General features: G+C 48.3%; 7 protein-coding genes across 7 annotated transcripts; 4 read left to right on the top strand and 3 right to left on the bottom strand.

Annotated features, from left to right (window-relative positions):
* Nucleotides 1–14: 14 nt before the first annotated feature.
* Nucleotides 15–1,607, top strand: F5J12DRAFT_358491 (WD40-repeat-containing domain protein). The gene is made up of 5 exons (XM_051739038.1): nt 15–166; nt 216–632; nt 687–775; nt 833–1,174; nt 1,231–1,607. The coding sequence occupies exons 1-5, from the start codon at nt 118–120 to the stop codon at nt 1,417–1,419; spliced, it is 1,086 nt and encodes a 361-aa protein (XP_051596624.1). The 5' UTR covers nt 15–117; the 3' UTR covers nt 1,420–1,607.
* Nucleotides 1,608–4,521: 2,914 nt separating this feature from the next.
* Nucleotides 4,522–5,133, top strand: F5J12DRAFT_896249 (uncharacterized protein; the record flags this gene model as incomplete). The annotated part of the gene is made up of 4 exons (XM_051747924.1): nt 4,522–4,617; nt 4,671–4,754; nt 4,809–4,914; nt 4,967–5,133. The coding sequence occupies 4 exons, from the start codon at nt 4,522–4,524 to the stop codon at nt 5,131–5,133; spliced, it is 453 nt and encodes a 150-aa protein (XP_051596625.1).
* Nucleotides 5,134–5,814: 681 nt separating this feature from the next.
* Nucleotides 5,815–6,819, bottom strand: F5J12DRAFT_854098 (uncharacterized protein). Its single transcript, XM_051746626.1, has 2 exons — nt 6,464–6,819; nt 5,815–6,413 (listed from the first exon to the last, which is right to left on the bottom strand). Exons 1-2 carry the CDS (start codon nt 6,514–6,516, stop codon nt 6,308–6,310), a joined length of 159 nt encoding a protein of 52 aa, XP_051596626.1. The 5' UTR covers nt 6,517–6,819; the 3' UTR covers nt 5,815–6,307.
* On the bottom strand, nt 6,755–7,562 carry F5J12DRAFT_785462 (uncharacterized protein; the record flags this gene model as incomplete). Its single annotated transcript, XM_051743245.1, has 4 exons — nt 6,755–6,814; nt 6,846–6,932; nt 6,986–7,091; nt 7,342–7,562. 4 exons carry the CDS (start codon nt 7,560–7,562, stop codon nt 6,755–6,757), a joined length of 474 nt encoding a protein of 157 aa, XP_051596627.1.
* An 844-nt stretch (nt 7,563–8,406) lies between these two features.
* F5J12DRAFT_358766 (uncharacterized protein) lies at nt 8,407–9,222 on the top strand. The gene has a single exon (XM_051739039.1). The coding sequence runs from the start codon at nt 8,596–8,598 to the stop codon at nt 9,013–9,015; it is 420 nt and encodes a 139-aa protein (XP_051596628.1). The 5' UTR covers nt 8,407–8,595; the 3' UTR covers nt 9,016–9,222.
* A 1,918-nt stretch (nt 9,223–11,140) lies between these two features.
* F5J12DRAFT_693085 (uncharacterized protein) lies at nt 11,141–11,326 on the bottom strand (the record flags this gene model as incomplete). The annotated part of the gene is made up of 1 exon (XM_051740405.1): nt 11,141–11,326. A coding segment is annotated over one exon (186 nt), but the record flags the coding sequence as incomplete, so codon positions are not given.
* Nucleotides 11,327–20,423: 9,097 nt separating this feature from the next.
* On the top strand, nt 20,424–21,564 carry F5J12DRAFT_358892 (uncharacterized protein). The gene is made up of 5 exons (XM_051739042.1): nt 20,424–20,516; nt 20,572–20,759; nt 20,811–20,928; nt 20,991–21,209; nt 21,263–21,564. Exons 2-5 carry the CDS (start codon nt 20,591–20,593, stop codon nt 21,480–21,482), a joined length of 726 nt encoding a protein of 241 aa, XP_051596630.1. The 5' UTR covers nt 20,424–20,516; nt 20,572–20,590; the 3' UTR covers nt 21,483–21,564.
* The last annotated feature ends 640 nt before the right edge of the window (nt 21,565–22,204 follow it).

The raw sequence follows: 22,204 nt of genomic DNA on the forward strand, positions 1-22,204 counted from the left end.
AACTGTTCCTAGATAGGAAGGCAGGGGCTTTGGAATTCAACTGAGACAAACAACTTTTTGATAACGCCGATAAAATATTTACAGCAATTGATCTACAGTGATCAAAGGTCGATTCAAATGGACGTCGACCCCCAATTCAATCTCCAACTGGTGGCCTCGCTTCCAGGTGAGAGAAAAACAGGTAAATGATAGGCGATGATCTTAGTTCCAGGCAGGTCACGAAGAGCGCGCGTGGCAAGTTGCCTGGAACCCAACGAAACCTCTGCTTGCCTCATGCTCAGCAGACAAGACCGTCCGGCTGTATAACTACCAACGTAGTGGAGACGACCAGACAGCATCGCCGTCCTTCTCTCATATCAGTACCATCTCGACAGCACATACTAAGACGGTTCGCAGTATCGCGTGGGCACCCTCGGGCAAGACATTTGCGACCGGCTCGTTCGACTCTAACGTCGGGATATTTGAGAAAAAGGAAGAATTGGATGACGAGAACGGTCTAGATGAATCCGAAGAATGGGAATGCGTGACGATGCTAGAAGGCCACGAAACGGAGTGCAAAAGCGTCGGGTATTCAGCCACTGGGACCCTACTGGCCAGCTGTAGTAGAGACAAGACGGTCTGGATCTGGGAGGGCGAGTCATTCCGTACTTTCTTCCACCTTTCCCCCATATTCACGATCGCTGCAGTTCATCCCGACGCCGATTTCGAATGCATGGGAGTGCTAATGGAACACAGTCAAGACGTCAAGTGCGTGGCCTGGCATCCCACGGAAGAGGTCTGGATGAAATTACGCGACATCCAATCCAAGCCTGACTTCTTGACTCCGGGGTAGATCCTTGCCTCGGCTTCTTACGATGACACGATCAAGTTCTACATCGACGATCCATCGGAAGATTGGTACTGCCTATCGACGCTGACCGGCCACGAGGCAACGGTTTGGTCACTTGCATGGTCGCCCGACGGGAATTACTTGGCCTCAGCTTCCGACGATCTTTCGATCAGAATTTGGAAACGTGTGGATCAGTATAATTGGAAATTCGTACACCAGATCAGGGGTCATGAGAGAAGCATCTACTCTGTCAGCTGGAATATTGGCAAGGGCACATCGTCCAAGAGCATGGGGTGGCTAGCAAGTACCGGTGGGGATGGGAGGATAAACATATGGGAGATATCGGTAAGTTGCTCAACCATTGATCAATTGCACCGCCGTTAGTTGATGCGCCTGTCAAGCAACCTTCCGAACAGGCCACGAAAGATACACTGTGTTCCAAGCTAATCGCTTCGATTTCATCTGCTCATGGTGTCAGTGACGTCAATTCGGTGCAGTGGTGTCCCCGATCCGGAGTCGAAGATTTACTTGCAACCGCGGGGGATGATGGCTCCGTCAAAGTGTGGAGGGTTGTGCCTGCGAGTAATTAACACCTTTCGTGTCGTTGTAGAGGCAAGTCTTCCTTGGTGAAGATAGTAGCCATGACAGATACAACTGCCTAGAGTTTGTCGCTCGAGCGGCGACGCCGTCGTGACGGTCAGTAGAAGTGAAAACCTCCAACGTACACTGGCTACCGAGTAAATGGTGGCAACACTGAACGCTGAGCCAGCATAGTCACCTAGTAGTTGCTGTGTGTATTCGATCTCTTAAACGGCAGCACATCGAAGTTTGTTCTTCCGTCGTTTTCTTTCTGCTATCTGTCACATTTTAAGTTTCGGATCACGTAGTAGCAATGGCTGACGGCCGCGTTACTCGGTGACCACCGGAGGTAACCGCAGAGGTTCCCCGCTCCTACCACATACATAAAATTATGCATGGTACGCTCATCTCGGGGAACGTGGTACCAGCATCAACATGGTGGGAAAATCTACAAGATAAGGCGGGCGCTAATAGCCCGTAAGATGCCCGGAAACCAAGACGAAGCTCAGACACCAGCGATAATGCACGAGTCTGCTAACGACGGGTCTCAGCGGGGATAGAAAATGTTTAGCATTTATGCCACTCACCTCATCCAACGCCCACCCATTTAACGCGACCACTCGGATTGGAGGGAGCTACTGTTCGCAGGGCACTTCCTTGTTCGCATATAAAAAAATGATAGCGGGGGTACCTAAAACCGGAGAATACGTTAGTAATAGAACGACCGCAAGAAAGCGAACATACAGGCGTCGCAAGGAGGTATACCTATCTCATGTCGTTTCCATGTTGCAAATTTGAAGAGGTGGCACCGAGTGAGGAACAACAACCCCTGGAGAGTGGTCGGCCAGGTATCTCAGTTTAGCGAGGTGTGCGTTTGGGGCTGTCGGCGAGTGTTGCTCGGATGTCTTCAAGCCAGGTTGTGGCCTGTATCATCACGAAGCCTAGAGCTGAACTGGACTCTCCCCAGTGCGTCCAGGAAGGTAAACTTCTAGGCGACGGGCAGGAGAGAGAGGTTGTCCCCTTCTCCACCTCCCCTTCCAAATGTTCATTTTTTGCCGGCTAAGACGTTTCGACGTCGGCTGAGCGAAGGGGGACGTTCTGCGAGTGGCAAGATAGGCAGCGCTGGACTTGCGATTGTGAAAGAGAGCTGAAAATTCAGCAGAGACTTGGAGTGTGGGCGTTCAAGGGTATCGACGAGGTTGGAAACTCGGCAGGCAGGTGTAAATAAATAATTTTTTGGGGGGACGGCAATGTAGTGGCGAAGTGTGGCATATTTGTGGTCAGGAAATTTGGTCGCTACGTCGCAGGATCTTCCACAGCCAGAGAAACATACGAATGACCGCCAGAGAAAAATTAATGAGTACTTCGCTCACGGCGAGGGGGGGCCAGGGAAAAATATGCAGACGGGTTGATTGCATTGCCGCCGCCAAAAGACGTGTTTGTCTGTTTTATTCAATCAGCCGCTGACATTTGCGGAGTTCGAGCGAGAGTCAGCAGACTGGGACCCCACCACTTTTGCGCCAGGCCAACTCCCACCAGCATTTCTGACGCTCTTGCACGCACACCGCACCTCTTGCGACGGCAGGAGGTGTTGGGATGTTCGGGCATAGTTTCGTGGAGACTTTGGGTTACGGAAAAATGCGGACCCCAGAGATTCTTGGAAGCGTTATCGCACACCTCAAATCATCGGCCTACCTTTGACACAAAAATTCTGGCCGACCGTCTGCTGGTTTCTGCACACGACAGCGCATGTCAGCTCCTTTAACATCAAGGGGGGGTCACCACAAGTTCGTCCAACTTCAAGGCGGCGGTCTTCATCACAAAATGCCACGGTGAAAAATTCCAGCAATTTCGCTATGGCGTGTGGGCGGGTTTGGCTGGTCGCAGCACTCACTTGATGCATGTCAAAGCACGCTAGCATCTTCGAATTCTTGATCGGGTTCAAAATAGTAGCCAGAGGGGCTGGTTGAGGGTGGTCGCCAGTTTAGGAGTCCCACAGGTGCAGCATGACTATAGGTGAGTGTCTTGATTCACTCAAACGCACTCCATTCATTGGGAGGCACTGTTTGACGAGAATATTGATGCAAGCTTAGTCGACGAACAGATTTCTTGCAGGGAGTTCCCCCTTGATAAACTTGAGGCGAACAATGTCTTCGCGGTTTCATCATCGTTTACCATGCTGAGGCCTTGAAAAAAAAAGGGAACGTTGAAGCATTCGGGGACACACAAGTTGAGTCGCACTTTCAGTCTCATGATGGCGGTGAGCAACTTGCCTGCGGATTTTGGCGCGCTGTAGCAGCAGCGTGACGTGACACACCCCTTTTTCGCGTGACACGTCACGCAACATTCTCACCATCGGGCTCACGGTGGGTTTGCGTTCGCAACAGGACTGCAAGGACTGCGAAGATGGGGTTAAGTGTGTATAGGGATGGGTACTGCAATACAGGATGAAAATTGAAGACGAAGTGTTGCGGTGTAGTGGGTTTTTGGTCGAACAGGGGACCCAACGTTGTGTAAACCCACTACCCGCAGCACTCGGCACCCAGGCAGCCAAACCGCACCGTGGAACATCCTCCCTACGTTGTCTGATGTCGATAGTCAGAAACCTGTCAGTTGGCCACTGGAGACCTACGATATGAAGGAGGACTCCTATTTGGCTACCACCCGTCCTTCAGGGCAGTAACTCCCGACCGGCGGCGTGGTAGCCTGGTATGGTGTTGGATGTGGAGTGCATCTTCTGGAACGAAAGGAGCTTTATTCCAGCGTAATGGGTCTTGCTATCCATCAAGGGACGGAAGTGGGGCCGGTGACTGTCTCCTGATACGCGAAACGGTGCCGCGGAAGCAAATGTATGTGGAATGCAACAAATGTCAATGTGAATAAGCGCCGCGTTAGGTCCCCGTTTTTTTTTCGACTTCTTTACCCTGGCCAGGTCGGTTACGGCCGCACGGACTATTCACTCAAGTTAAGGCTCGATCATTCCCTTTTCCTTTCTGCGCCATATTCCAGACCCCGCTGGGGTATTTAAACTTTAGGTTGCATTGCAATGGTATCTTTTTTTCTTCCTCATCCTTCCCTCTCCTCACCCCGCAAATTTTTTCTATTCAGACACCATGGATTGCGGAAGGCTTCCCAGTTACAGGTCCTCATACTTGCTTAGATTCCACCCGTATGCGAGAGTCAAACCCTCTGCTCGGGAGAGAGTAATGGTGGGCTTGCATACTTTGTATATTCACTGGTTGGGAATGCTAACGTTGACTAGGCCGTGCAATACACCGACGACGGTAGCCTCTTATCCGACGAAGAACGCTTCATCGCATCGTCTCAATCTGCTGCCTGGGACTTTGTGAGGTCCCGGTTGCCTTGTCGACTATTCTCGTGCTCATGTCACTAGCTCCAGGTTCCCGCCGATGCAATCACTCAGAACTTAAACGACGCTATCAACAACACAACCGCTGTCGATGAACCGCTGCGCAGGCTGAGCATATCTACTCTCGTAGTGGTGAGTATAGCTACTTCGGTCGCAGCATAAAAGAAAACTCATCACGAACTGTCCAGGAGTTGGCGCTGTTGATGAGTCGCAAGGCATCGTCTACCGTGACCCAGTGCAGGAAGTGTTGAACCCATCCTTGAGCGGGAAGAACGAAACCGTTTTCTACTATCTAGTATATCTTTGCGTCTGTGCTAACTACAATCTCTCTTCTGAATCTTCCCGCTACATCTAACAACATGCAACCTTTCAGCCATTGTGTATAATAGTATATAGCAACATCAAAATCGCTGCCTCAATGATATGAAAATGTCTTGCAACGTCTGCAGTCCTGCCTTGAAGGTTCTCCGAATATCAGTTTTCAATATGACACTCGACCAATGGAGATATATGTAAGGTTGCGCCGCGAAGGTCAGAAAGACTGCTGCGGAGGTCCGTGCGTTCGTGAAAGATGACTGACTAAATGGAAGGCAGATGCAGTGAACCTTTGCACTGACGAACAGAACTCAGGCCGTCGGCGGATCACAATGCAAAGTCGGTCCCCTAGCTGACATGTTCGCCTGTTCGAGCTTCCCCTTCTTGAGCAAACTCGGTAAATCCCTTGGCTTCAAAACCCCTGCGGCATACAACGGTGCATGAATGACCCGGCGGCCGTCAACATGCGGGGCTTCCCTTGTTGGTCGGGTCTGCATGCGGTCTGTCACCTCTGACGTTGTCTACTGACATTCCCATCAAGGCTCATGGAGGTTTCGATACGATGGCTCCGCACCACGTCTTTGAAGTGGGTCCAGGATGCTTAGGAGGTTGATGTGGAATCCTTACCAAGTCCGTTGTCCGAATACCAATCGCTAATCTGGCGAAGCGTCTCTTTCTTGACGGCATTCTTGCCACATCGAACTTTGTCCTCAGGCAGCAACATTCCCCTACCTATGGGCTACTCATTCCATCACGAATTGAGAGAAAATTAGGCTTATAGCGTTTCATTGGATATTCCGGAGAATCACCAAGTTTCCAAAAGCAAGGATGGATACAGTGCTGGGCATTATTGGCATAATCAAAACAATTGTCCACCTCCTATGCTGAGGTTAGACGCACACGCTACAAATACTGCGCGTCTGAGGCTCCGTCGCAGACTGCCACATAGCTCCGTCCTCACGACTCGTCATACGACCGGAGTCACGCATCCATATACGCCTACATGGCGCCTTCACTCCGCGAAATGATGTACCTGCCAAACAAGAGAAAGAGTCAGTGCCCGACGACGTTGAAACGCGATCCAGTGAGATATGCCGACCATGCATGCAGGACCCCCGGTATCCAGCCCAGAATCGACAAGCAGATATTAATCCAAAAATCTGACAAGAGTGACGTCACGGATGGTGGCTGGTGACCGAGTGTTATAACAATACTCACCCGCCGTGCATCCTCGTTCTTCGGAACTGGGTTGTCAGCTTGGGTACCTTACACACGAAGAGATGGTACACACTGAAGAAAACGGCGAGAGGGGGGACAAAGCTAGTAAGTAGGTGAGGGTGAGTATCGACTCATGATCGGACCATACATACATAGCAAGGAAGTACAATAGAACGTCGTGTGTAGGTGATACAGTGGTTGGCATGTTTCAGAGGAAAAACTTGTATACGGGGGTAACGCCATGAAGAGTGCGGAGGGACATATAAAGCCAAATTAGACACACTACGTCATGGCCCTGTGGAGGACAACCTAGCGAAGTAGCGATGTTTTCTTTCCGCAGCCAGCACTTCTCACATTCGACAATGCAGGGAGTATGGGTGTAACAGTCGGAGCATGACCTCATAATCTTCGCCAGGCCCGAGTGTTCTTATTAACCACTCACTTCAAGTCCCAGCTCCACATGCATGAGTCGACCCAACACCGCCACTTTCAGTCGAGTCACTCTGTAAATCCAGGCTGTGATCTAATTCTCACGGCGATAACAGAAGTTCCCTTCACGGGCTCAACAAGGCGGAGGAAAGACCACCCACCAGTTCCATCAGCCACTTTATCAAGCCAAATCTGCGTGGAAAACTGGCGCGACGATCACATTAACCTGATCAGACGGTAATTACCATAACACAAATATACATAGTACCAAGCTCAAGCGAGACACTAGTACTCCCCGGCCGAACGGCATTATTAGACGTGGGCGCAAAAAAATACCGAGATTCTGGGGGACTGCATCAAACACCACGGTATGAAAAACATATGAAGCAAGGCTACAGAGACGACGGAGACATGCGAGGACACGAACGGGAGACGGCATGATAACGAAGAGTCGGGTCACGAGCCATTGCAGACAGAGCAGAGGTGCCTATTAATGGAAATTGAGCCACGGTCTCGTCCGCAAGATAAGACGAAAGAAACTGTCAGATACTGAGAGCGACACACACCTAACTCATCCTAAGCGCACACGAGGTATACTGACTTCTGCATGGTGAGAGGCCTGCAAAGGTACGGATAGCAACATGGACCTCTCGTGCCGGCAGGCCAGTCACATAAAGATCCGTAACCGCTGCACCCTTCGTCGTCGTCGTCGCCCAGAAGTGTCTGTTCGCTGAGTAAACTGTTGCTTCCGGTGTCTATGACGGGAGAGGCCACCACAAGGGCAGCGACGGATGCAAAGTACAGTATGGAGAGGAGTCGCATGGTTTGGGTGAGACTCGGGTGTGTAGCGATGGGGAGGACGCGCGTGCACGGTGCAAAGGAAGGGCGCAGCTGGCTGGCGTGTTCTTATACGGAACCCTCTATCTCCTTTCAAACTCAGATCCGGGGTACATTGTGCGAGGAGAGCACTTTTTGCCTCCGTGGCGGATTACATAATCCCAGATCTTGAGCGGGCTACTACAGTCTTACATTAATTAATGGCGCAGTGCTCCAACTTATAAGGCTGTTTGCCTGGAAGTACTGCACTGACAGTACATCTACTTTGTAACCGCACACTTGACCGCAGTGACTGATTCGGGGATCCTGAACTCGTCTTACTTGAGGATTACCGACAATTTAAACCCGTCACAGCTTGTTCTGAATTCTGACCGCCGGAATCTCAACGAAGCCGGCGCTCAAACGTCTCTTATCTATGGATCCACACGCACATATCATGTCTTTCGGAAAGAAAGTTAGTTTGTGATCTCTTACACGTCACATCAGACTTTGATGGACGTCGTCTCTTGCAGACCGTTCAATCCGTCCGCATTGGTCTTTACCATTCCCGCTCCGTGAATGAGTTTGGTAGTCCTAGAAAACAATGGATGGAAGTCTGATGTACCCAGGAACCCGGCCACCGCGTGCTTGCGGCACTTCAGCGAGTCGGATTACGCACAACTCGAACAGTCAACTGCGTCGTCTCCGTGTCATCGCTCCTTAATCCCAGTATTATGAACGCCCCTAATTCAGCGACCGTTCCCTCGATCAGTCAGCGGATCCTGTACAACCACTTCTCGAGTAGGTGGCGTAACCATCACTTCGTGACAGGAATTAACGGCGGTATCACTCTAGTGATGATGGTCTGCGCAGTGTTGTCAAGGATTCGTTGTACTGTCTTCGCTAATCGTCCCTTGTGCATCATAGAGTTGCCGGATCTAAAGCTCATGGAAAGAAGTGCGGTGGTGAATTATCTTGTCAAGACTGGACTCGAGACTGGTGCAACGAGTCAGAGTAGTGCAGCATTGGAACCCGAATAATGTGGCTGCGGAAGATCGATATACACTGCGGAGGATGCGCGACTCCGCCATCGATGAATGCGTGGAGGAGATCACAAATTTTGCCATCCTGTCACATACATGGGAGGCGGACGAACTCAACTACGAAGGTTTCCACCAGGAGTCCGGCAGTGGCAACCAGGACGACAAGATGCTCGCGAAGTTCTGCCACATTGTCTATGGGGATTATGGAGCCGACTTTGCTTGGGCGGACAGTCTGTGTTGAAAAGTTTAGTAGCGCAGAACTGGATGAATCGATCCGTTCAATGTTCGCATGGTATCACAATGCACATATTTGCATTGTTTATACGGGCCAAACGCAATCACTGCTTGACCTCGCTGCCGATCACTGTTCACGCAACGGTGGGCCTTACAGGAGCTCCTCGCGCCGCCGCGATTAAAGGTCTATAACAAGGACTGGTTCCCACTTACCGACTTCCGGAACGACAAGATAAGTGACGAGGAGATGGAAACACTCACGGGTGGGACCTCTCTCCAGTCCCGCCTTCTTGGCAAAGCCATCTCGACCGCGACGGGTATAGACAGGAATCATTTTCTTAATTTCAAGCCCGGATTTATGAATCCATCTTCACCAGAACGCACGAGGTGGGTTGCCCGGAGAGTCACCTCGGGGGTGGAGGACAAGTCACATTGCATGATGGGAATATTTGGAGTTGGCATGGTGGTGGCATATAGGGGAGGGTCCGGAACACGCGTTCTTCAGGCTCTTCCAGGCGATTCTGGAAGTAGGATACGCCCGCGACTGGTTTTTATAGGACGGAAAAACCCTTCCGTTTCATATCCATCCTTTGCGCATGATCCCCTCTGGTCCTGAATGCTACTTATCCGGAAATCTTCAAATTGACTACTGGGATTGTCTCGACGAACCTCTCAGCTTAACCAACATAGGTCTGCCGATGACACTGTTGGTCGTTCCTGTATGCATCACCTACGAACCTGGCATCTCTGGGGAAGATTTCCATCCTTGCAGTACCCGCATTTCGTGTCCTCTATCCGATGACGTTGTTACTGCGAAAGGTATCCCACACAAGTGGTACGGAAGTGCTATGGCAGTGACCAACAAATATGCCCTCAGTATTAGTAACCTCAACTTGGAGATGGACAATATTGGTCCTACTGCAAGTGGGAGAGGCGGGAAACATACAAAGTTCTTGCGTTCCAATGGAAGGACAAGTTTCGCGGGATGGATCTAAGGGATTGGTCTGACCAGATACTGAAGTCGCGGGTGGAGGTGGGAAAGTAATGATGGAATGGGAGACCTCTTGATGATAGGCATGCAGACGCTGTACTTGTGATATAGAGAAGGTACCAGTGGGGGTGCTCAATCACGTTCTTGTTATCGACCGCTAACCGTCCCCAGCCCAGATAACAGCAATCAGCAAGTTAAAAAATTTCGTCAGCATTCAGTCTGGTACAGATAGAATATGATTTGTACATGAACCGTTTGTTCCCATCCGGCATGCCTGTCATTTGAACCTTCTGAGAATATTTATAGTAGGGGTATACATACAACACTAGCGCGTGCTGTAACTTAATGACCAGACAACTGCTGCGCCGACGAGGCAGATATATACCAGTTGGTTGCATCAGACATCCTGGTTTCACCGCAGGTTTTACAATGTAACCACTATTACTGGCGCACCAGTGCACGCTGTATCCTTCACCATCAATAATGCAATCGAGCATCCATGGACAGAAATACGCAACGTATGGCGCTCCGAATTCGTCGTGGTAGACACTTCATGCCGGCGGAGAGTCACATAGGTGAGACACGGGGAATGCAAATGATGTGTATATCCGTTACTGGACCAAGAATAACCATTCTCATCGTTTCATAGGAGGCAGAGGCATCACGCACTACACCTGTTCTGTCAAGTGGAACAGCCAAAATGATGTGGTTGTTTCGTGACAATTGCACCATACAGCAAGAACGCTCCCCGTGTGTATAGGCTTCAGTTCCAGGAATACCGAGGGACATTTTTGTGAGTGAATCGATGACAGTCCAAGCACATTTGGGAATCCTGCGCCATCAACTAGGTTCGTATCTCGCTGTCAAGTGCTGTGCACGTATTCAATAGTGTGGACCTAATTATAACCCATGTCTGACATTCACCAGAAGCAGCCAAAATGGCGCCCCGTCCTGTAGAGTCGGTCATCCAACAATTTCCGGGATTGATGTTCAGCTGATTCCTAAGCGTTGCTCTTCCCGAATTGTAGCTTGTTCCTCTCACACCGCACCAAAATCACGAATCTCGATCAGACGTTCTGGGCAGTCGGACTGATATTTTCCCAAACTTCCGACTCCACGGTCTTCCTCACGCCTGGTCGAGACTGCCAAATCACACATGAACCTATATGATCGCACTGCGGTGACTCAAGATGAACAAAGAATGTCATAATAGCAGGAACAGGTCTCCGCCGTTGTCTATCTGTGGAATTTCTGTCTTGGATCCCACGAGAACCACGAGAGCATCGTGAACGCGTTATCCTCGTATTGGGACGCCCCTCCTGGACAGGATAAGCCCCGGCAACGGTCCACAACACCTGCCGCTCGACGCGGTCATATTTGTGGGAAAACGCGAACCGGATGTATTCCCCTTCGTGGATGAGGATGGGTGTTTCTGGTGGGATCCTAACTTGCGTCTCTTTAAGGCAGCGGAAGTAGGTTTCGTTCCGGCCCTGTACCTGTGACAAGTGGTTAGTGCAGTATTTCAGCGTAACCTGCGTTATTCAATGCGTGAAGAGGGAAGCGACGAGTGACGCCTGCGCTGTTGTTATACATACAGTGCGGATGTCGTCGAGCTTCTGGTATTACTGGTATCTACTGTCAATGATGACAATAAAGCAATCCCTGGATATCCCTGAAGGTGCGAATGAACTAGTCTGTTTCCTCTGCAATTTGCTTCAGTTGAAGCACGCGTATGGAGAGGGTATGAAAGCAACATTCCGTGTCATATCGCCAACATAAGAGTCCAACTATAGGACGATCCTTGGACGGTATATGGTCTGCTTTAGCCAAGTACAGCCGTCTTGGTAGGCGCCTCACAAGCCGGCAAGGCTGAAATGAATATAGCGACCTGTCAACTCCGCAGAAGTTTGGAGCAACTCCGGCCTGTCCAAGTCAAGCGCAAAGCACGTACGTCACATGTTTCCCTTGAGTCTCCCAGGCATCCAAGATTAGAGCGGTTTTGCGGGGGTCGCCGCGATAGACCCATCATGGGAATCCCCGCTCTATTCCTGGAGGTTCATGGTGTTGACCCAGGGATTCCCCTTCGAAGAATCTGGGTGGAATCCCGGAGGCACACCGTTTCTTATGATCCAGCTTGCCAGCGCTAATCACATCACGTCCCTCCGTTTGCACCGCTGATGGGCCTCGCGAGATTACGCTATGTGGCTATGAATGATCAGTCCGTCGTGGGTAGCTCTGTGCTCGACGATGCATGGCACATGCTGACGGGGCCCGGGATAATTTTTGCCCGTGAAACATTACTTACCACAGGCCGAACGAGGATGCCCCGGAAGCAAATCTTTCGGTCGAAGAGCTTGATCCCCATTCACCGCATCTATTGCACCAGAGAAACCTCTTACATGGGAGATACCTGATTTCCCTGATGGTGGTACATGGGCATGATCCGTCGTGATTAGGGTAAGGCAAAAGTTGATTTCTGCCCTCTATTTGATCCGCTCGGTTCATCTATGTCCGTGCGGACTCTTTTCATGTCTGTTGGAACACAGCTGACAACCACAATCTGTCCACAGTTTTGGTTGGATCGACTCCTATGGTGTAAGCCAATTCGAAATAGCATTGAAAACGCAGCTTATGTCGAATTCAGGTATTGCGATCATGCTACGAGGAGTACATTTTCGGGGGGGATGTAATTTATTTTTGTATTATGTAACCAAGCCCCCTTGAGGGGCGAAATAAATTATGGTCCACTTGCTGCATCAGATAGGCCCTGTTTGGAATGCCAGTTGAAAATTTTTGAAAAAAAAAAGATATGGAAAATTTCTCTCATGGTGTCATGTGACATAGGTTGTGGGAACATGATTAGGTAACCTTGTCCTGTTCATCACTCCCCTGGGAGTCCTATGCAGTGAGCCACCTGACATGTCTGATTCATCCAGTAATGGATCTAGGCAATTCTCTTCACTCAAGTGGCCCAGTGGATCCTACCATTCTGCAGAATGCTGGTAAAAGACCTACCATGCACAAAGCTGTCTCCAGAACATGGAGGAGGAGATTGCTCTCCTTGAATTCTTATTTGAGTCTTTGCATCATGCTGGTGATGGAGGGTTCAAGGACACAGTTTTTGAGGCAGCAGCAGCTCATTTGAGAGCCAAGTTTCCAGTGTACAAAGGTGCACCAAAGCATACATAAGCATGCAAAAGCAAGTACCATGGGGATGTGAGTAGCATCTTATTATTATCTTGCTGTCTGATGTCTTTGTAGCTCAAAAGGATGTATGCTCTTGTGAATGATCTCAGGAGTGCATCAGGTTGGACTTGGTTGGACAAGCATGGTTGTGGAATTACAGATGACAATGATCCTCAGTGGCTTGCACAGGTGCAGGTATTGATTGCTCTTATCTACCTGTGATCACACATGCTTACCATAATTGTAGGCTAATTGCAAAGTAGAGAAGTTCAAGAACACCAGTGTCACACACCAAAGGTGTTTGGTGAGGTGGACATGGACACAGCTGATGAATGGAGATGAAGACCATAGCCCTCATGTGAAGAAGGACAGCCAGAAATGTTGGCAGTCATCCCTCACACAAGAACAAGTCATCAGTGCCAAAGAAAAAGAAAGGGAGCAAGTTAAGTGCTGGTTAAAATTCTTAAGCACCCATGTACAGCATTCCAGTTTTCAACATATCTCTGCTGTCTCTGCAGATACTGAGACCATTCCCACACTTGCTTGTAGTGCTCAGCCATGCAATTCTACCTTCCAAAATTGGAAAGGATTTGTGCACTCCACATGTTTCTACAGCACTCCCTCCAAAAGATGCTCATTTTGCTAATTCTTCTGATATGGCCACCTCCATGTCAATCATTTTGCTTGTCCCCTTTGCTAGGGACCATGGCTACATATATCTACCAGGAGTTCCTACCAGCTTCTGTCCTGAAGCATCCTGGTACATCCCACCCTTGTCAGCACCCTCTCAGCCCATCCAGCTTGGACAGTATGTTCTTTTTGTCAGTATGACCTCCAGGAGGACATTCTTTGGTTGCCTCAGGTCTGTCATTCACTTGGAAAGGTCTTATGTGGTCATTTCAGTCTCTCCAGTCCAAGAAGCATATGGATCCTTCCTCCCTGCTCCCTGCAATGTCTTTGTACCAGTCTTGTCTGTCATTCTTCCAAGATTGCAACAGCTACAGTATAATCTACTGTTCTCCACTCTCCTTGATTGCATCCATGACAAGTATGATGCACATCTTGCCTCCTTGTTGCAAGAAACAGCAGAAGACACTCCCCCTTCATCCTCTCTTCCAACAGAGCCTCAATCATGAAGTTTTTATTTGCTTCACTGAGAGGATGGTTTGGGGGGGAAAGTTGTGATCCCCTATGCTCCTGTCACCCCACAGACCCCCAAAGCTTGACCCCTGTTGACATCTGACTCACCCTGTCCACTTTTGGATGTACTATATCAGCATCAGATCAGTGCTGCCTCTCTGTCATCCCACCTTGGCCTAGAAGTGATCTCTTCAAGATGTGACATGCACAGCCTCCCCCTAATGTGATTCCAGTGCACTTTCCTAGTTCCTGACATTACTTGACTCATACTTTGATGTTTTGACTGTCTTTGACTCACCTATTGCTAATACTTACCAATCTTTTGACTTTGCTTACTGATCCTTCACCTTTTTGGCTTGCTAATCCTTACCAATGCTTACCAATGCTTTCCAAGACAATTACCCATCACTTACATTCCTTACTCATCAGCTACCAATCACTTACCAAGTGTTTGCACCTTGTTTTCCAAGGGCAACACCCCTGTACTGTATATAAATCACTGTACTTAGATAGCAAAAAAAAAAAAGAAGACATCAGAGAGAGCCCCTCTTGCTTGCATTTTATCATCACTCAGTAATTCATTCAGCAGCTTCAATAGTTGAGACTTTATTAAGGGTCTAACTATCATCTACTTCACTTATCCTTGTCTATCATCAATATACTTTGCTCCAAGCCCTCCCTGAGCTCAGTGCAGCCCAGAGCATTGAATTAAGTTGTCATCCATCCTTCTGTAGGCTGACAGCAGTCTACCCTATCACTTTCTATCACATTCTTGCTCCCTCTTTGTCAGGAGCACCCCCATCCCCCAGCACTTGTCTTTGAGTGTCATAGCTTGCAAAAACCCTCCCAAAGAACAGGTTCTACCATCTAGGTACCATATAGGCACACCACCACTTGCTCTTTTTGTCTTTTGTGTTGGTTTTGGTTGGTTTTCACCACTGAACCACACTTTGACTCACACCAGGTGGCCTCACCTCCATCTCATGGACCAGCTCTCACCTGGAACAGAGAAGGGCAAATATGTTGTCTGTCCTCCAAGAGGAAAATCCAAGAAAAAAACAGATACACCCACCCCCAGCACCCAGTTGACTTCCAACCAGGTGGCATCAACTTCACTTTCTCCCTTTGTCATTCCTCAAACTCCCAACACACCAGCATCAAGTTCCCCTGCCCCCTCACTCCCCTCCATGTTCCTTGCACCTTCCACAGTCTCCAGTAGCTCCTCAGCACTGACCAGTGTCAGTTGTGGAAAACACAAGATGGTGGAAAGTACAGGCTCTGATGCTGGGTCAGTGTCCAAGCAGACACAGTCTTGCCTGCTCAGTGAACAGGCAAAGATGCAGATGGAAGGCCAAGATGCATTGCAGCAAATGGTGCAAAGTCTCAGTGGCCTTGCTATGAGCCCCATGCCCTCTGCACCAGTAAAGACAGCTGCTGAAGAAAGTATGGAGATGGCAATGCTTATTATTAATGCCCTTGATATGCCTCAGCTGGATCACTTTGAGATACTCAACTACCTTGCTGCTCCTGGCAATGTGAACCAAATTATTATCTTCAACAAAATTGAGGAGAACATCACATTGGGTGGATCCAGTGGAAGTTGTTACAAGTTCACAAGTCAGGTAATGTCATTTGAGTAGTTTGTCACAAAGTCTGTATACAATGTAGCATGTATCATCTTTTACTGCAGTTTCTTTGGACAATATGATGCAATTTGAACATGATACAATTGGATGTGACTGATGAAAATAAATGAACAATACATGAATGCCACATAGTACTATCAGTTTATGTGGGTGGAGGTATTCCACAGTGGTGATGCTCATCCAGATAATCTTCCCACATCGACTGAGCGATCTCCTCATGACACTGTTCTGCATGCTGCCTCTCTGCAGTACTTGGCACCTCACCTCCAAGTTCAGGAAGAAGACTGTCATAGTCATCTTTCTGGAAATCAATGTCTTCACTGAGGGGGAATATGTCAGGGTCAAACATTACACTGAAGTTATGCAAGGCACAGAGTACCATTGGAATTCTTGCTTGTATTTCAAGACTGAATTCTGGTGTGAGCTGAAGTATACACCATTGATGTTTCAGAACTCCAAATATCTGTTCAACTATGTTCCAAAGAGCAGCATGGCAGAGGTTAAACAGTTCTTGAGGATTTGATGGTCTAGATGAGTGGAGGGGACAAGTCATCAGCAACTGAAAGCAAAGTAATGGTATCAAGCCCTTACTTCAGTCTCAACTGATGCCACTCCTTCAAGTGGTAACAGATGCCCTGGTATGGTATGAGCAATGTATTGCAGCTACCAAATCCAGCATTAGCCAGCAGATACTTGCCTAGAGGAATGCGCAAGTCATTTGTATATGCATCATGCCAGAGAGCAGCATCAGCATGTTATGCCTGCATCAGGGGTCTTTCCTTTTTCAACTCCTCATGGTCACGTGCATCATGTGCCTTGTCATGTCTCTGGTAACCATCATTGTGTTGGGCATGTTCATGCTCAAGGGAACCCTCAGATCCCCAGTGGATGTAGTATTTCCAATACCCTCTGATGCTGTGCACCTGTAAGGTGATCCAGTGATCCACCCCCATCTCTGATGAATGGTCAATTTCATACTTTGTCTCTGACTCATGTTTATTGCTCCAATTGTTTGTTGCTTGCTCTGGTGTCAGGCCCCTTGCTATGCATTGATTGCACAGCCAGTATAGCCTTCATTTCCCTGTTTACCCCCATCTATGACACCATATGACTCTTCCTGTCTTGTTTCTATTTCATTGTTTACTACTGCAGATACTTACCACCTGGATGGTGGGACTGGTACAGTACTCTTGTCCTGAGGTATTTATACAGCTGTACCATACCTTGTATCCTCAGTTTTTTGATAGCTTGCAACTCAGATAATCACTTTGCTTTCGTCCTTTTTCCTTCTCTATTGCAATCTCAGAAGAACTTGCCAGTGGAAGAAACCTCTGTCAGACTTTCACAATAACTGAGCCATAGGGGTTATGGCAAGTTCAGCCCATAGTCTCCCCTTGTGTCATTTGGCTTGGGAATAACACAGTGACCAAGCCATCCCAGCCACAGAGTGCATATGTAAAGCACAAGTCAAAGTTGCATATGAAGAGGCAGTTTTGAGATAGATACCCCTTGCAGTTCCACCAAGTCACCTGTTCTTCTAGGGGCACATATGCCCAGATATGCATGCCATCAACAGCACTGATGCAGCCATGAAAAAAAATAAAGCATGGATTGCAAGTGATAGTTTCAGATGGGGGGGGTCATCAAATTGGGGAATTTGACTTGTGCATCAGTAAATCACTTTTGCTGGCCAGAGCTGTCCAGAGCTGTCCAGCACTGGACAGATTCCCTAGGACTACCAGCTCACAAAGTGGTCTACTGATGTGAGGAGTAGAAAGGATTGGATGAAAACTCAATGAGGACAAGTTTGAAGTATCTGAAAACCATACAGCTCCATTATTTCAGATCAAGAATAATATGACTCACTTGGCTATGGTTTCTGGTGTATGTTGAAACCTTTCACTGACATGGTGAGAGGAAAGTCTAGTGATGCAGAAGTAGAGAAAGATAGCAAGTTGTTCCTTGACAGAGATACCATGGCAGCTTCTAGAAAAACCACAGTCACATAGAATGGATACGAGGGCTTCAAATTGCTCTTTTTGAATGCTGAGGTTGTTCTTGATGTGCTGTGGATGGCCATCTAGCAGTTCATAAACCCAGGCTTCACTGGTGAGGATGGAGGTGTGATAAGGGATTGGTGTAGAAGCAGAAAAAAAATAAAAGCTGGTAGTAGTAGCAGGCATGGGCAATAAGACATGAAAGTAGGGCCAGAAGATGACATCAGCATGCAACCTTGTGTTGAGCATTAGTGTTGGTATCTGTAAGGACAGCATTGCATGGTTAGCACATAGATTGATATGCTCACATAAACATATGACACATGAGACCTTCCCACAACCTATGTCACATGACACCATGAGAGAAATTTTCTGTATCTTTTCTTTCAAAATTTTTCAACTGGCATTCTAAACAGGGCCTTAATTCTGTGTTGTTGTGCCAGCAAGGCTTTAAATGTCACCATTCTCACATTGATGACACAGTTTCTTGTTACCAAGTACAAGACTTCATCACAAGCCATTCAGTGTCATCATGGTCAGGGAGTAGCAACTGGGGCCAGAGCTTGTTGTCTGAGACAGCAGTTGACAATGTGCTACCTTGATCATTCAGTTCCTTGCTGGCATGCTCTTCAGCAGCACTCTGCAATTGTGTCCCACTGGTGTATGTGGTACTCTTCTCTCCAATTTGACATTCCATTGGTTTTGAAGAAATGGTTGCAAGCTTTCATCATCCTTGCAATTGGATCAAGTATCAGAGGTACTGTGCTTCCACTAGCTACCTGGTAACTGTTTGGGAAAGTCAGCTTCAAATGGAGCATTCATGCCCATAGTACTTATTATCACCTTTTCTGTCATCATCACCAACTTGGTTCATGTCCTTCATTTTATCAAAATGCTACTGTATTATGCATCAGATAGTCCCTCTGCCCACATCTCCCTTCTTCCAACATCAAGGAAGGCCTGTTCAATTGCTAAGCCTTTAACACCTCTGCATTTGTAAGGAAACCATCGCTGTGGGCAGAGTGCTGACGACGGTGGAGGAGAGAAAAGACGGAGCACGTCGCAGCACAGCCACTCGCGCAAAGACAAAATGTCGCAAATTTCTTGGGCACGTGATAAGAACCTTATAATACATGTTAAGGGTGGCTGTTCACACTTCCGTTATAAGCCATGCCAATGCCACCCATGTGTCATTGAAAGATTGCCAAAAATGGGTATTTGTACATAATATTTTACACATTTGCACTATATCTTAGATAAAATATCACATATTTGCTATAATCTAGCCAAACCTGACCATTATAATGGCAAGTGGTCCATTACATGCTGCTTACAATGGGGGCACGTGACAATGGACCAAATAAATTTGCGACAAATTCTATTGCTAGTCGTACCTCCTACGTACTAGAATCACTATTGGTCTGGATAGGTAGCTGGATTTTCCGCAGATTTCACGTTTTATTTTATTTCCATAACTTGTTCCTTGCCGACAGATTTTGGGCACTCAGCACCCTAACCTTAGTATGAGCAGTCGGGTCTTCCGCCTGGCCGTATGTGACTTCTATTATGGCCTCCTTGGTCGTTGTGCAGCAATGTGTGGGTACGCCACGAGGCCATTTGTTGGCTTGACCTCAAGTGCACTGGGACGGCTTGGCAGGGAGAGCGAATGCATGTAGAAGGTACGAGTTTGGCTTCCCCATGTCACAGTGACATCATTCTTATCATCGCCCTGGTCATGATTGACATGGCGATCACGTGTATGGTGAGTATACTGTCTCATTGGAGACTTTCTATGCTATGCTGGCTGTGTTTTTTTCGGCTTCCGGTGCGACCGGAGGGTCGCCACTTGGGGATGTGATACGCACCAAGTCTGGCGGACTCGATGATGTTGGATTGTACTCCGGCGGAGTTATCCTCATGGGATGCACACTCTTAGCCGTTACCCAATACCTGGCCACTGGGAACATGGGGTTGGGAAATTCTAAACAACATTCCGAGAGGTTCGAATAAACCTTTGGTTGCAAGGGAGCTTGCATCACAACACTGATCTCGTCTCCCGATTTCTACAGTCGGTACTCGTCTAGTGTATCCTAAATGCTCGGTGTATGGTTAGTTCTTTATAATATTACATAACACCTGTACACTCGGTTGGCCCTCTGGGCTCCTGTTTCAAGTTGAACGGAAAGGGGTGGTATCGGAGAATGCAGTACCTGTGGCGGTGAACATACATGTGGACCAATCAGGATCTAGTACAGTCTCGGTTGCTTCCCTGAGCTTACCTATTTTGAAATGTGATGAAGGCTTCGAACAGCCTGCAAAATGATGGGGATGATCCGGCTCAATTTACGCATCGCCCTGCACTTGCGGGAAGACCGCACTAACAGTATCCGATCATTCATGACACATGGTATGTCCGGTCAATATTCAATGGTGAAACCGTCACCACTGAGGTTTCCGTACCGTGAACTTAGTCTTTGTTACCCACTGGTTTGCTGTGACTCGGGTGCAAGGGTGTAGTGAGCGACATAGCCCGACTGCACCCCTCTGAAGATTTAAAAAGCTGGAAAGATGGTCGACGAGATTCAGAAACCAAATACCACCCAGTCTTTCCAGTCACAAAGCCTACAACCTTCTGAATATCCATAATGGTCTTCCACACTCGTGTTGCACTCGCTGAGGACTACGATCTCTCCCAGTCTCAGATTAATGAATACCAGAACAACGTCTGTCCCGTACTTGCGCTGAGCGGGGCTGTCTTTGCTGACCGAAATCTTCTAGGGTCACATCCTACTAAGGAATGTCATTCCCGAGATCGGAGATTGCTGAATTGCGCACTGCTGTTTTGCGAGCGCATGAAGCTCTCAAAGCCGAAGAGGAGGACTTCCAGAAGGCGTTCCGCATCACCCAAAACCTATGGGAAATTAACGACGTCGTGCGAGCACATGTCTTGTCCAAGCGTTACGCAGGTACGTTCGTAACCATTGGCCGCCAATCTCACGCTCACCTTGAAAAATAAGGAGTCGCTGCGAAGTTCTTGGGATGCCGTGACGTGCGGGTTTACCACGACCTCACCTTCTTCAAGGAGGGTCTTGGTAAGGGCAAACCGACACCATGGCACCAGGACGGGCACTACTGGTCAGTGACCTCTTTCTAACTTCTGGCCCCGAACATGCATTGAGCTGTACCCGTTACGACAGGCCCCTTGACACGGAAAAGTGCATAACCCTTTGGGTTCCGCTTCTCGATTGCCCGATAGACATGGGTCCGATGTCGTTCGTGTCGGGTTCACATCTCAATAAAGATGCTGAACATCTGCCGATTTCCGATGAGAGCGATGAATATATCAGAAATTTGGTAGAGAAAGAAAACCTGTCTGTGGCCCCCGCGCAACATATGAATGCAGGAGATGCAACATTGTAAGTGTCTCATTCTCAGCTGTTGGAAATCAGGCTTAGCACAGATGTTATAGCCACTCGTGCTGGACATACCATGCTGCAGCATCCAACACGACAGAAAACACTAGAATTGCATTCGCTATCGCGTACTATGATGCCGATGCAACGATTCCCCTGGAGCCACCAACCAATGAGCGGCGTGCGGCGAACTTGGCAAGGTGGTTCCCTGGTGCAGTACCCGGTGGGCCTGCGGCCACTGAAATAAACCCTGCTATCCTTTCTCCCCGTGATTGATGGAACATTGACACGTGCTCCTTAAGGCAGGCGTATAATTGAATTTCTTCTTTGAGTAGATATCCTGCTGGTTCAGAATTACTACCACATTAACTGCACTTCGGAGTTGGACACTGGCACATACTTTATAATATAGTTTAGAGAGTTTATGTAGCTTGTTTATAATGGCCCGCAATGCGAATTCCAAGGTGGTTATTTATGCGCCAGCTGAGACAACCCAAAGGCCCCGCCTCCATAGGCAGACTAAAAATTCGAATGAAGAGAATCGCTCACGTTCGACTCCAAGGGCATTGCTAGGAGTCCGGTCCCGGCTGGAATTCTAGAAAACTATGGCAGCAAGAAAACTGCAGAAGCGGAGCGAAGTCGAAGGAACTTAACGAATTTTATGTACAAAGCGTTTGATTCCACACACAGAGCGCTAAATCATGCTAATCACCATCACCACGTTGACACTGCAGAGGTTGAAAAAAAGTTTCCACCTGCCACGACCTTACGAGGTGATACTCAAATCCAACCTATTTCGCCGCCACCGCCTGAAAGCGACTGTATGCTACTGCTTCTGGTGTCTATAGTATCGCATCGTATCGTGGGAGAGGCAGCCACAAGGGTAGCGAAGGATGCAGGGCACATTGTGCATAACGCTCGCAATCCATGAATCAGTGACTAATGCTGTTGGGTTTGATGGGTGAGCCACGTTCGTCTGTAATAAAATGAAGTTTGAC

This window comes from Pisolithus orientalis (assembly GCF_024613125.1).
Source record: "Pisolithus orientalis strain OTSU chromosome Unknown F5J12scaffold_37, whole genome shotgun sequence".
Taxonomy (NCBI): domain Eukaryota; kingdom Fungi; phylum Basidiomycota; class Agaricomycetes; order Boletales; family Pisolithaceae; genus Pisolithus; species Pisolithus orientalis.

Bases quoted from the DNA above. Each gene is read 5' to 3' on its own strand.
- F5J12DRAFT_358892 (XM_051739042.1), top strand. From the start codon at position 20,591: ATGTCATTCCCGAGATCGGAGATTGCTGAATTGCGCACTGCTGTTTTG. The intron at 20,760-20,810 runs GTACGTTCGTAA...TTGAAAAATAAG, and splicing joins CTTGTCCAAGCGTTACGCAG to GAGTCGCTGCGAAGTTCTTG. The intron at 21,210-21,262 runs GTAAGTGTCTCA...CAGATGTTATAG, and splicing joins AATGCAGGAGATGCAACATT to CCACTCGTGCTGGACATACC.
- F5J12DRAFT_358766 (XM_051739039.1), top strand. From the start codon at position 8,596: ATGTGGCTGCGGAAGATCGATATACACTGCGGAGGATGCGCGACTCCG.
- F5J12DRAFT_854098 (XM_051746626.1), bottom strand. From the start codon at position 6,516: ATGCCAACCACTGTATCACCTACACACGACGTTCTATTGTACTTCCTT. The intron at 6,414-6,463 runs GTATGTATGGTC...CCTACTTACTAG, and splicing joins CTATTGTACTTCCTTGCTAT to CTTTGTCCCCCCTCTCGCCG.
- F5J12DRAFT_358491 (XM_051739038.1), top strand. From the start codon at position 118: ATGGACGTCGACCCCCAATTCAATCTCCAACTGGTGGCCTCGCTTCCA. The intron at 167-215 runs GTGAGAGAAAAA...AGTTCCAGGCAG, and splicing joins ACTGGTGGCCTCGCTTCCAG to GTCACGAAGAGCGCGCGTGG. The intron at 1,175-1,230 runs GTAAGTTGCTCA...GCGCCTGTCAAG, and splicing joins TAAACATATGGGAGATATCG to CAACCTTCCGAACAGGCCAC.